The 15,463-nt window shown below is 41.2% G+C and overlaps 1 protein-coding gene across 2 annotated transcripts in view; it reads right to left on the reverse strand.

Annotated features, from left to right (window-relative positions):
* stxbp6 (syntaxin binding protein 6 (amisyn)) overlaps positions 1-15,463 on the reverse strand; it is an 80,150-nt gene that overhangs the window by 8,814 nt on the left and 55,873 nt on the right. For both annotated transcript variants that reach the window (XM_080413269.1, XM_080413270.1), the window contains exons 3-4: positions 8,342-8,472; positions 7,943-8,108 (exon numbers count right to left, since the gene is read on the reverse strand). In XM_080413269.1, the coding sequence (XP_080269395.1) occupies positions 7,943-8,108; positions 8,342-8,472 (297 nt within the window). The remainder of the gene's footprint in view (positions 1-7,942; positions 8,109-8,341; positions 8,473-15,463) is intronic.

The raw sequence follows: 15,463 nt of genomic DNA on the forward strand, positions 1-15,463 counted from the left end.
ACATTTTTTAATTTGAGCAATTGCACTGGAGACCCGGGTTCAAATCTGAACAGGAAAGATACATAGTGCAGCTTTAATTAAACATAAAAGGATACAATTAATTTGAATTTGGATAAAAGTAAAATACACAATATATGCATTATCTTATGACACACACACACACAGGCACACACACCTCTTCAGTCTTCTCTCTATTGCTCTTCCTCAATCTGCAGTTTAATTCATGTAAATACTGACATTAACCCAGCATCCCATCACTCAATTGTCTTTTCATGCGCTTTCGTAGTCTCAAGTACATCGCCACAAATTATTACCAAACATCACGCAAATTAGTATACACATAATTATCTTACAGCCCCGCAAGCTATGAGATGATCAAACTGCGAATGTGTAGAATTACTGCAGGCTGCCGAAAGCTGCAAACTCAGAAAGGACTTTCATTTACGGCCCCACTGCGTTTTATGAGCGGGAGGGCGCACATAGTAATTTCACTCACTCAATCATCTCACTTATTGACATACCACCTGTTAGTTAGGGAGACATTATTGTCAATGGAGTTCAAGGAGCTTTGTTCAATTCTTCTGTCTTACCTTGTCTGCGTAGATGACTGTGGCCGGCAACCAACCCTTTCCTCATTCTGTTCATAAAGACTTTACAACGGAAAACAACCGAGTCTACGTCTGGATCTTCTGTGGCGAGAACACATCAACAGATCAACAATCTCAGTCTCAACTTAGACACAAAACCATCATAGGTTACCACTATTTTAATGTCACTTTATTAGTGTTAAACAGCAAGTTAACTTCACTCAATTTAATTAACTTTATTTATCCCAATTAGTTTTCAAATCACAATAGTTAACCAGTGTTGATTCAGTTGTCAATAACAGTGGTTGATTATTGTGTTTTACGGTGTCAAATCACAATTTGACAAAACAAAGGATATTTTAAGTATCAGTACATGTACATGGTTAATGATATTATTGGAATCAAATGTTAGTGAAATGAGCCAAATCTGATAGACTTTCTTCCAACTTAACTCAATCAGGCTGTTTGTTTTCACTGGACTAACAGTTCGGCCTGGTTCTAGCACCTTCCCCAAGAGAGACTACAGTGCTCTTGATAGCACTGATAACACAAATGTTTCCCTACATGTTCCTACTCTACCTTGTTCCCCTCCCCTGTTAATGCAGGAGGATCAAAAAATATCGAGTGAGCTCGCCAACTCTTTAGATTTCTTTCACGATTCCAGTCACGTACAATTGTCAGAGAGGCAGAAAGGCTCAGGAGAGCTGCTGAGAATGAGGGTGAAGCAGTGCGGCCGGCGGCCCCGCGTCTGCACTGATAACAAGGCAATTACACAATTAGTCCAGCAATACTGCTTTTATTTCCAGGCCTATTACACGCTCCATCAAGGATCAAAAAACATGTGTGGGTATCTACCCCACGCTAATCTCTCTGCTTGGCCTTATAAGTTCACTGGAATTTAAAGTAATGTACGTAGGAATGCAGCACAGTAAAATCCCCACTGTCAATTACATTTTTAGGACTTTACTGTGAACTGAGAATGTACGTCAATATAATAAGGAAAATAAAACTGCAGGAACAAAGCATGGCAGCTGTAATCTCCCATCCAAAATGAATGGAAATTGTTTACTATATGTAAAGGAAAAATATAATTCAGAAAAAAAGGCAAAAAAAATATAAATCAATATATCTGACTAACATGGGACTGGAGTATGCCCGGATTTCCATATGAACCATATTGCTGCCATCTCCCTTTCCACTGCATTGGATCTAACATTGGAACTACAGTAGATCCCTGGATTAATTAGCCTTGATACTGTATAATCAGAAGGATATCTTCTAGTGGCCTGTAATAGAGTATCTAAGTCTGACGTCATAAACGGATGGATCATTTAGATATTTTCCCATTCAAAGATCCCATTCACATTTATTAAATCACTTAATAAGAAAAATGCCTCCGGACGTTATGCCGGGGAGGTGCCTCTGTATCTTTTATGATATTTATTTATATTTGATTAGGCCTGTGTTTAGAGATGTTTATTGTGCAGCGGTATCCGGAAGTAGCATTTGAAAACTACACTGCCGGGGAAGAAATCACTGTCCGCATTGAAGCACGTCATGCTCTGTCAAAAACATTCCCGAGATTCCTTAGATTGCATGATACTGTATGTGTTATCAGTGTGTGTTTTTTAGTTTGTTTGATGAAACAACGGAGAACTGACAACACTACTTTCCTTCAGAAAGAAAAAATACCATTTTTTTTCCTTTTCTTCTCTTTAATTTTTCTCCCGCGATTTTTTTAACACTTTTTTTTCACCCGGTGCCAATTTCCTAAGTGATCCTGGGCGCTACACCAGCCCTACACCAGCGCTACACCAGTCCCCTTCAGCCTAGGGAGGCCAGGGCTGAGCTCATGCTTCCTTCAATGCATGAGAGCCAACTGACCTTCTTGTCACCTGACAGGGGGGAGTTTCCCTGGTTGGACGTAGCGCGTGGAAGGAACACGTTATTCCAACCAGTTCCCTTCCCCTCCATCAGGCGCCCCGGCTGTCATGGGGGAGGCGGTATAGCGACCAGGATTACTACATGTTTTTGTGAGGGTATTAACTACCCTACGAGACACGGGGAGAACATGCAAACTCCACACAGAAAAAAACATAAAACATAAAAATAAAAATAAAAATAATAATAACATAGTGATGCTTACTTTATGTGAACCGGTAGCGCCGGTATAATGGGAAATGTAGTCGTTGGGTTTACTTTTTCACCATCAGTTGATGCTTCATCGCATCACATGAGTAAAATGCCTGGACTCACTATTTTTAGTACACAGTTAATAATTGTAAAGGGATTTTAAAAAGTCTGGGATTTTTGAATATAGAAAAATGCATCATGATCCAACTTGGGGGCTTGGTTTTGAAGTCAGGACTTCAGTATTCTATGTACTTGGGAAACAAAGGAAAAAGAGCAAGGTTACATATGAGCTCTCGGCGCTTAAAGAAAGCTGACAACTTCTGTCATGCCAAGCCGTATCTCCAGCACAAGCTCATTAACTCATCCCATACTGTTGCAAATACTGGCAAAGTGACAAGCAATTTCTCTGTGTTTACATGGCCAACAATAGGGAGGAGGTATTGACCAGCAATCTTCAGTGGAATAGATAATTGCCTGTCAAGATGATCCAGTGGAGAGGTAGTGGAGAGGTTCAAGTTCCGCCTCTCTGGCAAAACCTAATAAGGAAGAATGTCAACCATAACTTATACAGTATATTTACATCAATACTGCCTCTACTCTGTGTGTGTGTGTGTATATATAAGAACGAGACTGAATAGTCTTTGGCAGTGAAATTAATCTAACAAGCCTAGGACTTGAAGCAAGCACCACAATGCTCTTTTAAAACAAGTCCTGCCTATTGATTCCATTCAATTAATGAAGCCATGATGGACAGGTTCCCTTTAGATGAGAAATTATGAAAAGCTCCTATTTATTAACTGTAATGCCTAAATTCTACTCCGTCGTATGATAGTGTCCCATGCTGACAATAGATAGTCAATAGCTCACAACGCATTAGGATGCAACATGTTGTGAGCTTGCAGATTGGCTATTTTCAACATGGGACACAGTTGTACGCTTAACTCATTGAGTGCCAATGACGTCTTTTGACGGCCGTTTTCAGTGTGCCATTAGTGCCAATGACGTCTTTTGACGTCACCTTTTTTTTTTTTGGTATTTTTATTTTTGTTTTTATCTCAAAGGAACTAGGAGAAAACGATTTTAATTTTTTTCCATTTTTCCTGCCTGTGGCACAGGGATCAACAAGCTTGAAATAAGCCTGGCAGTGAATGAGTTAAGTACAAATCAGGCTTAACCAGTTCCTGTATTTTTTTGTTGTCTGTTGAAGGTGACCCCCACAGTTATGGTCGCACACCTGAGCAGCGTCATAATATTTGTTTTGCACTGGTGTGAGACTTAAACTGAAGTGGACAGAGTTGGCTGCAATCTGGCACCGTCTCTGCTCCTCCTGTCTCGGTGTGGTCGGTCTGTCTGTCGCCAACAGTGCCTTAACACACTCAGCTCCCTCTCACTGATTGTGAAAGCCCTACCTCTCACACACAAAACCGAGAGTCTATTTTCATACGCAGATCAGCCAACACATGGGCCACTAACCCTAACCCACAATAACTTTGGGCACATGCTCAGGTTGGACTAAATACTGTACATAATGCCACAACTAGGCAAACAAAGCGGAAAACATCATTTATATAAAATCTTCCTTGCATCTTACGCAACACACATCAGAACGGCCCATTACCTTCTTAAATTGCCTGCAGCCATACAGAACGATGGCAAAAGAACCTGAGACCTGTAACCCATTATGTTTAAGTCATCCGAGTCTACAATAGGGAGATTGTAAGGAGGCGTGTGGCTGAGGTGGAACATCTGCATTTGAATCATACCCTCCAGACTTCATTGACATCACTACCCCCACACACTATCTAAAACACACACACACACTTACTGTACATGGAATTCATTAGGGTCATTGTGAATGAGGTAAATATGGACATGGTTTGCAGAGTGGGAGGGAGGTCAGGGTGAGCTTCAACATCGATAAGCAAAAGAAGCATTCAACACACACACACACACACACACACCTCTTGCGGCAAGAAATAAATTGGAACAGATCAAATTTTACTCCATGTAGTGTCCTTATCACAATATTTTTAACAACATATATGGATTTATCAAACAGACCCGAGGGTGGGGGGGGGGGGGCTTCTTCAAAAATAAGTTATTGATCCACCCAACAGTATTTCACTGGATGTGAGATAGACAGATAATGGATGCAATCTTTTCTACACTGACTCAAAACAAACATGATTGAATCCTACCCTATCTGATCCATTTGGCTTTAGTTTGCTTCCAACAAAGTGGGGGACATTTTGACATTGTGTACCAAGGTTATAGTTCTGCATTTTTCATCGCTACTTTTTGTTTTCAAATTCAGTTTAGATCCATTTTCAAAGCAGGCTTGCTAGTTTAGTTTATAATATGTTTTATATAGGCTTAGTTTTAGTTGAGTCTTTATTAGTTTTAGTGTAAGTTTGAGGTTTGTTTTATTGTAATATGAATTAGCCAGGGGCAATATTGAACAAAGTCTGTAAAACAGCAAAAATAGAATATCTACAAGCTACTACTTTTGAAGATTTTTGACAAAGACTAAAACTAAGGAAATTTTCTGTATGATTTTCATTAGTTTTAGGTAGTTTTGTAAACACAAAACTGTTTCAGTTTATTTATCGTCTTTTGCCACGTGAGTTGCTTTTCCATTATTATTTTGAATTGCCTGTTTTCACTGTCAACCTTCCTCTTTAGACTGGGATGGGGGAAAAAACCTGTGTTTCACATGCCTTACCCACATGAACCCTAGTGTCCCTATACTGAGGCGAGCATTCAGAAACAAATTGTGGATCTACAAGCTCACAACGCATTGTAATGCTGAGGGGGAAAAGGAGGGGATCAAGTATAACGCCCTGGGGGACTCAGTATAAAGTACAATAAAGCATATTCTGTTTAAGTGATTAAGCATTACGCTGTTTATAAGAAGATACCTTGAACAATGATAGTTTTTAATGAACTAAATCTCCTCTAAGTGCCACATTCAAGGATGTGGCTGTGGCCTGTGCAAAATTATTATTATGCATTATGCATGAAGGTCTAACATTCATGACAGACGGAAGAGAATACAAAGAAATACAAAGCAACTGCACAGTAAAATCCTCAGTGTTCATTTAACTCTGAGAGTATACAAATGGACGCCTTACGGGTGTATATGTCACAGTACGTTTGGAGAACCAGTACGATTGAAGACAGAGCGCTCGTTTTTAGGCACGGGGCTTCGGGGCGATGCGGGGCTTTTCGAGACAGGGTTTATTAGCGAGGCTCGCGAGGAGGAGGAGCTCCTCCTCCTTCTCCTTCTCCTCCTCCGTGTGTGTGTGTGTGTGTGTGTGTGTGTGTGTGTGTGTGTGTGTGTGTGTGTGTGTGTGTGTGTGTGTGTGTGTGTGTGTGTCAGGGAGAAACTAAAACAAAAGCCAGCAGAACACAATAAAAGTATCTTAACAGTCCACCTGATTCGAATGCTATCTGCATTGAATGGGGAAATAGGCGAGTTTATTAGACCTTTGAATGGGCGAAATAGGCGACCTACTTACCTACCCACGATTTATCAGACCATTCATTGGGTGTTATCAAGACATACTAACCTACCAACTGACATGACTTAATAGTTCAGTTTAGGTTTCGCTTTTGGTTTTGGACCCTGACGGAGGCGCGCAGTCACAGGCGAACTGTCACCCCGTGAAGGACCACAGAGGGAGCTAAGGCGACCGAGTTGCCGTCCTGAACGGTGTGACGTTCGCCTGTGCCTACTCAGCGCCGTTTGAGTTATGTACCGATAGGCACAGAATCGTAAATATTGTTGTGCGGACTGCTCCGCCTCCAAGTAGGTCAGTAGCTCCTGAATGAATGGTCTGATAAATCGCGGGTAGGTAGTAGCCTATTTCGCCCATTGAAAGGTCTAATAAACTCGCCTATTTCCCCATTCAATGCATTGATAGCACTCGAAGCCGGTCACACACGCGCGCACGTGTGTGTGTGGTCGCGGCAATATATGCTTGTGCACAAGCCTGGCTTGTGGCTCCCTCTAGTGTTGCTTCTACAGAATTGCTGGGTGGGTGGTAAAAACGAGCGAGCCTTCTTCAATCGTACTGGTTCTCCAATCATACTGTAACATATACACTCCGAGTTAAATGAAGACTTAGGATTTTACAGTGTGGGTTCACCGACGAGGTGAATTGGGGTTTGAATCTGGAAAGAGTGGATGGGTGTGTACCATGCTAGCGTGTATTTTCCAGTTAATTGTTTTTCCTGATTCTCTGAATTTCTGTGACTTCATGCCTCTAACACCCCATCTAGTCCCCCCTGTATGAGTCGGATGTAGAGACTCTGCGTACAGAGGGGTGGGGTAGATTTTCCAAAAATAAATCCATAAATAATACAGAAGCCTCAGTGTTGCTCATAGATGAGCCCGGGGGGTAAACAGATCGATAGCTGATTAAGCCCTACACCTCTGGGGTATCACACACATGCACAGGAAATGACCACTTATGCACTCACATGTGAGTGCATAAGTGTAATCCGTTTGAATTGGTTGTGAATCTTCTTTAATTAGTTTGTGTTTATAGATTAGAGGAGTCATACAATAACACTCCTTTCAGGGATAAGGGGTTATCCACAATGGACTGATTTTCACAGCCTTACAGTATTAATATCTGGATTTCATAATAATTAGAGACTTCCTGTTGCTTTGAAGGAAGTCTGGCAGCCACATGGTCCAAATACAGTGTAGTGTGAAAGATATCTTTAATTAGTATTATTGATATGTAGGCATTGGTACTAGTGAGCTGGGAATGCTGCAAAAATAGTCCATTTGTGCCTTGGGGTCCAATCTGGCAAATATTAATAATAAATCTCAAAGGAACACAACAGATGCAGATTATGACACTGATAACAATTTTTACACACGGTACAGGCTAGTTATATGCTGGTCAGGTCTGACATCACCCACACCTGCCAGCTTTAGTTATTCAACCATGTGCAGAAAATATGGGAAACAATGCTAATTTAGCGATGGATGTGAGGTTCTTTTAAGAACTTTTATGATCTCCCTTTACAATATCCGGATGGCAGCTGTAAGTTTAGCATTGCAGAGCTAGTGTGAGGTTTGGAAAGTGATATTAGTAGTACACAGTAACATCTTCAGTATTAATCTATCAATGTCTACACTCTCAGGGTTAAATGAACACAGAGGATTTTACTGTGCAGTGTGGGATGGTAAGTGTAGTAGTATTTTTTACCTCCAAGCAGTTTGGACTGACAGTTGACAAACTCTGGTTTATTGTCTGAGCTATGGCGCTGGCAGGTGTGATGGAGGATCTGAATAAAGGTGCACTTCTCTCCCGCTGAACTGGCATTCCACTGGTCATGGCCATTATCAAAGATCAGGTCAAACTCTGGACAGTCCTTGGGGAGAGAGAAATTGTGTGCATTCGGGAGAGGTAGAGACAAAAATAGATGAGAAAGTGAAATACCGTGAAATGAAAATATCAAACATCAAGTCAAAGCCCTTAGAATGAAAAGGCAGCAGATAGCAAGCTTGAACAACCTAAATCAATTGTATTGTGACTTGAGTTCAAAATGCCCTCTTCTATTTAGCCTGAATACATAGTTAAGAGGGTTAGAAGTCACTGACTTACTCTGTTGGGGTCAATGCCGTTGACCTGTCGTAGCTGGTCAATGGTCCACTGTGACCTCTTGATGAAAGCCGAAGAGCCTTGAAATTGCTTTACCTTGGTGATGGATACACTAGACGGCTTCTTGTTCGTCACTGAAGAGACAAAAAAAGAATAGCAAACCATGTAAAAATAACAATGTTACGCACTACGCAGCCTTTTCAAACCAACAACCAATTTCAGTGGAAACAGGTTCCGTGGATCTTGGAAGTCATGTGTTTCTGATACAATATTTTGAGCAGGATAATCCTTTCAGTGTATTTCAGGGTAGAAGTTGTGTAACCTTTAGAGTCAACAAGAATGGCAAGATTGACAGGCTTCCTTTCAAACATCTGCAGATGATAGAAACAAAAGAACGCATTAAAAATGGATGTTTGACTGTAGCCGCCAATAACAACAGAAGCTTAGAGTAAGATTTCCTAAGAGAGACACAGCCTGGCAGTCTAATCATAAGCAGACCGGCCAGTGACCAGGGCTTTGACTTTCTTATATCTTTCCTGTCAGAATGTGCAAACTGATATGAAAAGGGAATACGTTTTTCTGTTTTCGAGTTACAACATACTATGCAGTGGTGTGCTGAACTGTGTTGCTTAGGAGAAAATGAAAAGCTGCCTTTATTGTTCTTGTCAAAATATAGATTACTGTGTTTTTTGTTGTTTTTTTGAGTGCCATAAACGGTCCGGACCGTTTTTGAGGATCCAAACGAGAAGTGCCGAAAACGGTCCGGACCGTTTTTGACCCAATTCTATTTTTATACGAGTGGCCCACGTGGGGCGCTAAAACGAAACTTTGACATCACCCAAGGAGTTTCTGAGAAGAAGAGGCTGGATGTGGCTCCATGTCAAAAATCCTTCCGGTCGGCGTTTTCAATGTTATCTCCTTGACTAAAAGCTTAATATTTATTTTTAACGTGGTGGAAACGAGCCGTTTTCGATCGGCGATCACGCTGCAATGGAGGATCGCGTTGGAAATATTATTGTTCCAGGCGTTAGTCGGGACCCTCCGCCGTCTCGCACGCACGCTTTGTTTACATGCACTTCCGCGTCGGGGCTTCTACAGCACGAAACGTATAACGCAAGTGGATGGAAGAAATGCAGGCACTCAACGTATAATATTTTAATAAACCTCTGGCACCCAATGTGTTAAGGGCCATTTTTTTTTAAAGGTATCATGACATTCATTTTCACTTTTTTTATTTTCAATGTTTTATTTGGGGTTTTATGACCTCAATTACACCCAAAAAACCTGAACTTAGAACATTCAGTGGATTTTCTGTGGTCTGGGGTTTTCTGAATAATTAGGCTGAAAAGTAATCTGAGCTTGGCCCTTCGACAGTGAGGTCACAGTCGATTAATCCCGCCCACTCTCCTCCTCGCCCCTCCCCTCCCCTATCCTTTCCTTTGGGGGGGGCGGAGCAGAGGCAATGATTGACAGGCAAAATCCCTCACCAGCGACACCCGCAGGCAAAGATTTATTTTTTCATTGCAGTTGAAAAGGCTTTAGAAATGTGAGAGAAAAACACCTGCCATGGATCACTGGAATGGAATTTTCACTTAAAACTTTTTGTACACTTTTGAAGGACCAGGACAAAGACTTTGAATGTGGTGTAAAAGTGAATGTCATTAAACCTTTAAACCTTTTTTTTTTGGCAACCACACGTGACTTCCACTTTATTCTTCTTCTTCCTCGTCTTTGTATTTGTATTGTTTGTGTTGGAGCGCCTCAGTGCGAATGCAGAGTTCATGTGCAACCTCTTCCAGAGATAGAGACAGTAGAAACTCTGCTGGAGACACAAAACAAACTGTGTAGACTTGGCCCTTCAAAATAAAATGTATTTTGGCCTTTAAAAACTAAATGTTTTTTTGTTTTGTTTTTACACAAATCTTTCCTTAACGGTTATCGATTAATTAATCGGTAAGGCCTAACGGTAACCGGTTAATAAAATGTCTCCATTTGGCCATCCCTACACGACACAGTTGGTTAAATATAAGGGGTATAAAAAGTCCTTCAAAGTTATTCCCTCTAAAAGGAGTGTGGTCAGAGACCAATAATAATGGTCCCAATAACAACATTTCTGTATTTATTATTAGTATTATTATTATTATGTACAGCATATGCTCTTGCCTAAAAATATCAAATCAGTGTATGCATAGTAAAAAAACATAAATTAAACTAGTGGAGTATGCTCAGCTCCAGCAAGTAAAAGGTCCAAATGGAATATTCCATCTATCCCGGTAATGGCCCACAGCCAAACACCACTATGCACTTCCTAAACCATGACATCATCACTATGTCCTGAGCTGGCCTCAGATTGCTACATACTGTAAACTTTCATTCCTTTCCCGTGGAAGAATTTATCAGCCGACTTTTCCCATGCAGATGTCAACGTAGCTTGATTACAGTTCACCGTAGGCCCAGGAGACGGCCATTTGTCCGAGCCACTGTAGCCTACAGTACGTGCACGTGGTTGGATAGTAACTCTCTGTGTCCTTTGGAAGGGCATTGTGCTGCACCTTCCGTGTTGTTTTCACAGGCCCTGACATTTGGCCCTAGCTTCCCACATCTGCTGTTGTGTCATCTCAGATGGAAGGAACCTGCTTGGGTCAGTGTGGCTGTCTAACCATGCCTCTCATCCCTCCACAAATACAGCCATCTGGAGGTTTGTTATCTTCTGTTAATTTCGAGGGATCAGGAGGACCACACCTTTCCCCGGCCATCTTTTTTTTTTTCTCTTTCTTTTCTTTTTTTTCCCCTCAGTAGGGCCAGATCTCAGGCTGGATGTCGCAATCAGATGATGTATTCTGTCCCTGTAGAGGAACGTATGTCTGGATTGTTTTGTACATCCTTTTGGACAGCTGTAACTTATAACGGAGGTACTGACCTGTGGTCCCAGTGTAGTACAGGCAAACAGATGGACAGACAGACAGACAGACAGACATGTTGTTCTGTTCTTGTGAAATGACTGTTATTTGACCAGACAGCCAGAGCCAGGAAAAACCGATGAGGCCAGTGATCAGATATATCTCAGGTCACACGGGGGAGTAATGAGACTTCTACAGTCCAGACTCCAGAACATTTAATAAAGGGAAGAAAGCGGGATGTAATGAAGCAGAGTTAAAGGGTAGACGTCTGGAAACAAAGGTCAACCAATTTCCAGCAGGAATTACACCCCCCCCCCAACAAACCTGACATACTGTACAGTAAATGGCACACCACACTGTATAGACTGCAGAGCCATTTTCATTCCAAAACCGATTAACCAGAAAAGTCGTTGTACTGCACCAGTTGATAAATGGGGTAACTATTGTTAGAGAGAGGAGCGCTGAAGGAGAGATGGATTCGCTCACAATGGCGAGAGGGCAGATCATGTGATAATTGCGATGTATTAAATGAAAAGTGTGACCAGCCTGTCGATCGAGGATGAGGAGTCTAAAACATGTGTGGCAGAAAGATGAAAACAAAGTCATGTGTCAATATAAGCCCCTGACTCCCAGCCTTCGAGAACTTAAACCAACTTTAAATGACAGAGTCATCATTTGTATTTTCGATGGCAAACCTAAGGCTGTTAGAAAAATCTGCTTTCAAAACAATTGGAATGACAGCAGGCTTAGAGTATACGTTGCATAATACTTGGGGGAAAGTCACAAAACAGGCATGTGTGATGTGCAAAGGAAATTCTAATGCATATTTGATGGAAACTTGTTAGCACTGTTTCACAATTTTCTCCAGGAAGAATTATGGTAGATATCATGGGAATCATTGTGCAAGACCTGTCATCTCTGGGCAAGATTGCTGAATTGTAAACAAACTTTGCAATGAGGTCTAACAGCCAGACACTTTGGAGGCTCTAAAATAATTGTCAAATTCAGCAGTTGACACCAACCTGTCAGAGTTGCTCCATCCTTTATCAAGCAATTATTGAACGTCAACAGAAACTGTCTCTATAGTAAAAGTCAACACAGTGAAGTTTATTTCAATTATATATGGACACTTCACCGCAAAAGAAGGCTCAAGTTGTCCTCATGATAATTTGTTTTTAATACTCTGCAATTCATATAATGAGATTCACTCTTAAATTACATTTCCATAACACCCGAGTGATTCCACAAGATAGGCAAACAAGGACACAACAAATAATGAAGAAATGTTAGCAATAATTTGTTGTGATCGAGTGATTTTTATTAACCCATTGAGACCTGGAACTGTGTCATTTTTAGATTTCAGCTAAAAAGCATTATTTTACACTTTGGGCTATTCAAAAATAGCAGATATACAGTGCCGCGCTACGAGCTTGTAGATATTTTTGAAAAATCGTGAAAATGTGTGCAAATCTTTGAATATATATATATATATATATATATATATATATATATATATATATATATATATATATTATGAAAGCATAATAAATAACATTTCCCATCACCCCTAATTAACCTATCAAAATACATGCAGAAGTCAACAACTGTTGAGAGCCTGCCAGAGGCACATTTCCTTGTGGACTGGCTGTCAGAAGAACACCGCTACTGGAGATCCTATCCTCTCAACGATGGTGACATGCTCTAATTTCCTCTGGTGGATCAGAAGCCTTGTTGTGCTTGGCTATGAGCGAGTGCTGAAGCCTGAGAGGAAACTCATAAACAAACGGAGGACACCAGAAGGGAAAATGTTCCCAAGATCAGCTTACCCTCACAGTTATATTATCATAGTTGTGGTTGTTTGCATAGCAACACGAGTAACATAAGGATCCTAGTGAAAGTACTGATCATGTGAGAAGTGTGCGGGTTTGTCAGTTTATGAATGGGTCCATCCACTTCATGGAAATATTGATTGGAGTGCAATGAAAACAAAATATGATCTAGTTTAGCCCATGCCAAAGCAAGCCGTTTGGTTATGGAATGCAGAGAAATATTTGCTTCAGCCAATGAGATAACGAAAGCTCACAGAATATAGAGATGGACCACCCACATAGTCATAACATAAAGATTTCCTCTCTCTTATATAATACATACTCAGTCTTTGTGTCAACATTCACGCAAATCAAAACTTAGTATAACACTGCCTCTTGATATTCATCCACAGTATGTTACAAAACCACAGAAGAGAATATAACTATTGGTGGAGTAGTAATCCAATCAAAAAATAGAATGGAGAACCTGAAAGTAACAAGACATACTGTAGGCACTGTGGTGATTACATATCACTGCCCATCAAAGTGACTGCTGGTCCAAATGCCAACCTATCTGACAAATTCACACACACACAACTGTTAATTCACACACACACAACTGTTAATTCACACACACACACACACACACACACACACACACACACACACACACACACACACACACACACACACACACACACACACACACACACACACACACACACACACACACACACACACACACACACACACACACACACACACACCATTGCAACTCTGGATTTATTATCCTTACTGTCTACATCAGCAGCCCCCCACTTTCTTTCCTTTAAGGGCAAGTTTGAAGGGGGAAAAATAAAGCATTAGTCAAGCTTGAAAGATTAAAGTGTTTTGTGTCCTCACTGCCACTCCTCAGAAGCATTTCAAAGCTCCCATCTCGACCAGGTGGGCTAAGGTTCACTTGAGAAATCAGATACTTCAGTCACTCAATCCGTTCTCTGCTCTGGCATTAAGCATAGACAGTTACTATGGTAATTCCATTTGCATAGCACAAAAGGCACCTGTTTGGTATCCGTTGGCATTTGGCCAGGTTCACTCAGGGACAGCAAACAGGAGCTGTTCTTGAATTGCCACATAGGATTACAACAATGAGTTCAACGTTACTGTTCTATAGCCCTATAGCCTACTGTATAGTATATTCTTCCTTAGTTTAAAGGAGTATGCACATTCTAAAGCAGGCAATGCCACATTTCAGTAAGTAAAGGTCAGCCCACTCTTATAACTCTAGGGAGGAAGACAAGAAGAGCAATGTCAATGTGTAAATAATACCCAAGTAAGAGCTAATCTGCTAAAAAAGTTTTTAAGTATTCCCCTGGCGTCTGTTAATTTTCTATTTCTTAAAATAAACACTGTGACAAGACCAGTGGAAAGAGAGTACAGATTAGGGAATATCAAGACTAGATTAAACTTTTGCCTTGGGTAGTGAATGATGCAGAATGTCAGCCTTCACACCTGCAATATAATGTATGCAACACAATATTGCATACAGTACTTGAAAGGCAGTGTTAAATGAGTCTTGCTAAATAGGCTATTTAGACACTGAACAATTATATGTCTCAAGATAACATCAGCAACTTAATAAGCTGGTACGATTGAGCTTTAAAATATGTTTTGGCACTCTAACTGTTATTTTGGTGCCAAGGAAACTATGTCAAGAGACAAAAAGCCAAGAAGTCTGCCTCGCAAGTTGGGTTCTTCTGTGGGCATGCTATTAGAGCTAACATCTGAGATGTGTTTTCAGTCTGGGTCTATGATTACAGGTCTATTTTAAAGATGCGCCCACTCTGCTGGAGCTGGAACACATTGTTATCTTCAGAGAAAGGCCTGTCACTGGAATCAACCAGAGCTCTGGCTAAAGCTAGACTATCAACAACACCCCAGAACAATTGCCCCCACAGTCTATTCATGGGCACAATCACACAAGGCCTGCTGTGTCCACGCTCCACGAGGCCCATGCTGGCCCCATGCAGTGGCACGGCACCACTGGTCGAGGGGAAAGTACTGTATACAGTACGTGCATGGTACATAATAGCTATAGAACTGAGGGCAGCCTAGTTCTGTACTACAGGGGGTCAAGTTAATTACTCACACAAGAGATACACACACACCATCAGACCCCCATGTGACAAGAGCGGAGACATGCGGAGGCGCCATCGAGAGAAGGCTGCTTCCGTACTCGCTCTGACACATCGTTGTGCAGGAGAAGAGCACACAGATAAGTGTACGGGCTAGTTTGCGTTCGCTCTTCGCCACCAGTGAAATCAGCATCACACAAAGTAAAGATGGACTGGACTGCGGAGACGCGCCAGAACAACAGCAGACAGACTGTATACTAGTCATTCATCTCAATCCAAATG

Source organism: Gymnoscopelus braueri (assembly GCF_963280865.1).
Source record: "Gymnoscopelus braueri genome assembly, chromosome: 19".
Lineage (NCBI taxonomy): Eukaryota > Metazoa > Chordata > Actinopteri > Myctophiformes > Myctophidae > Gymnoscopelus > Gymnoscopelus braueri.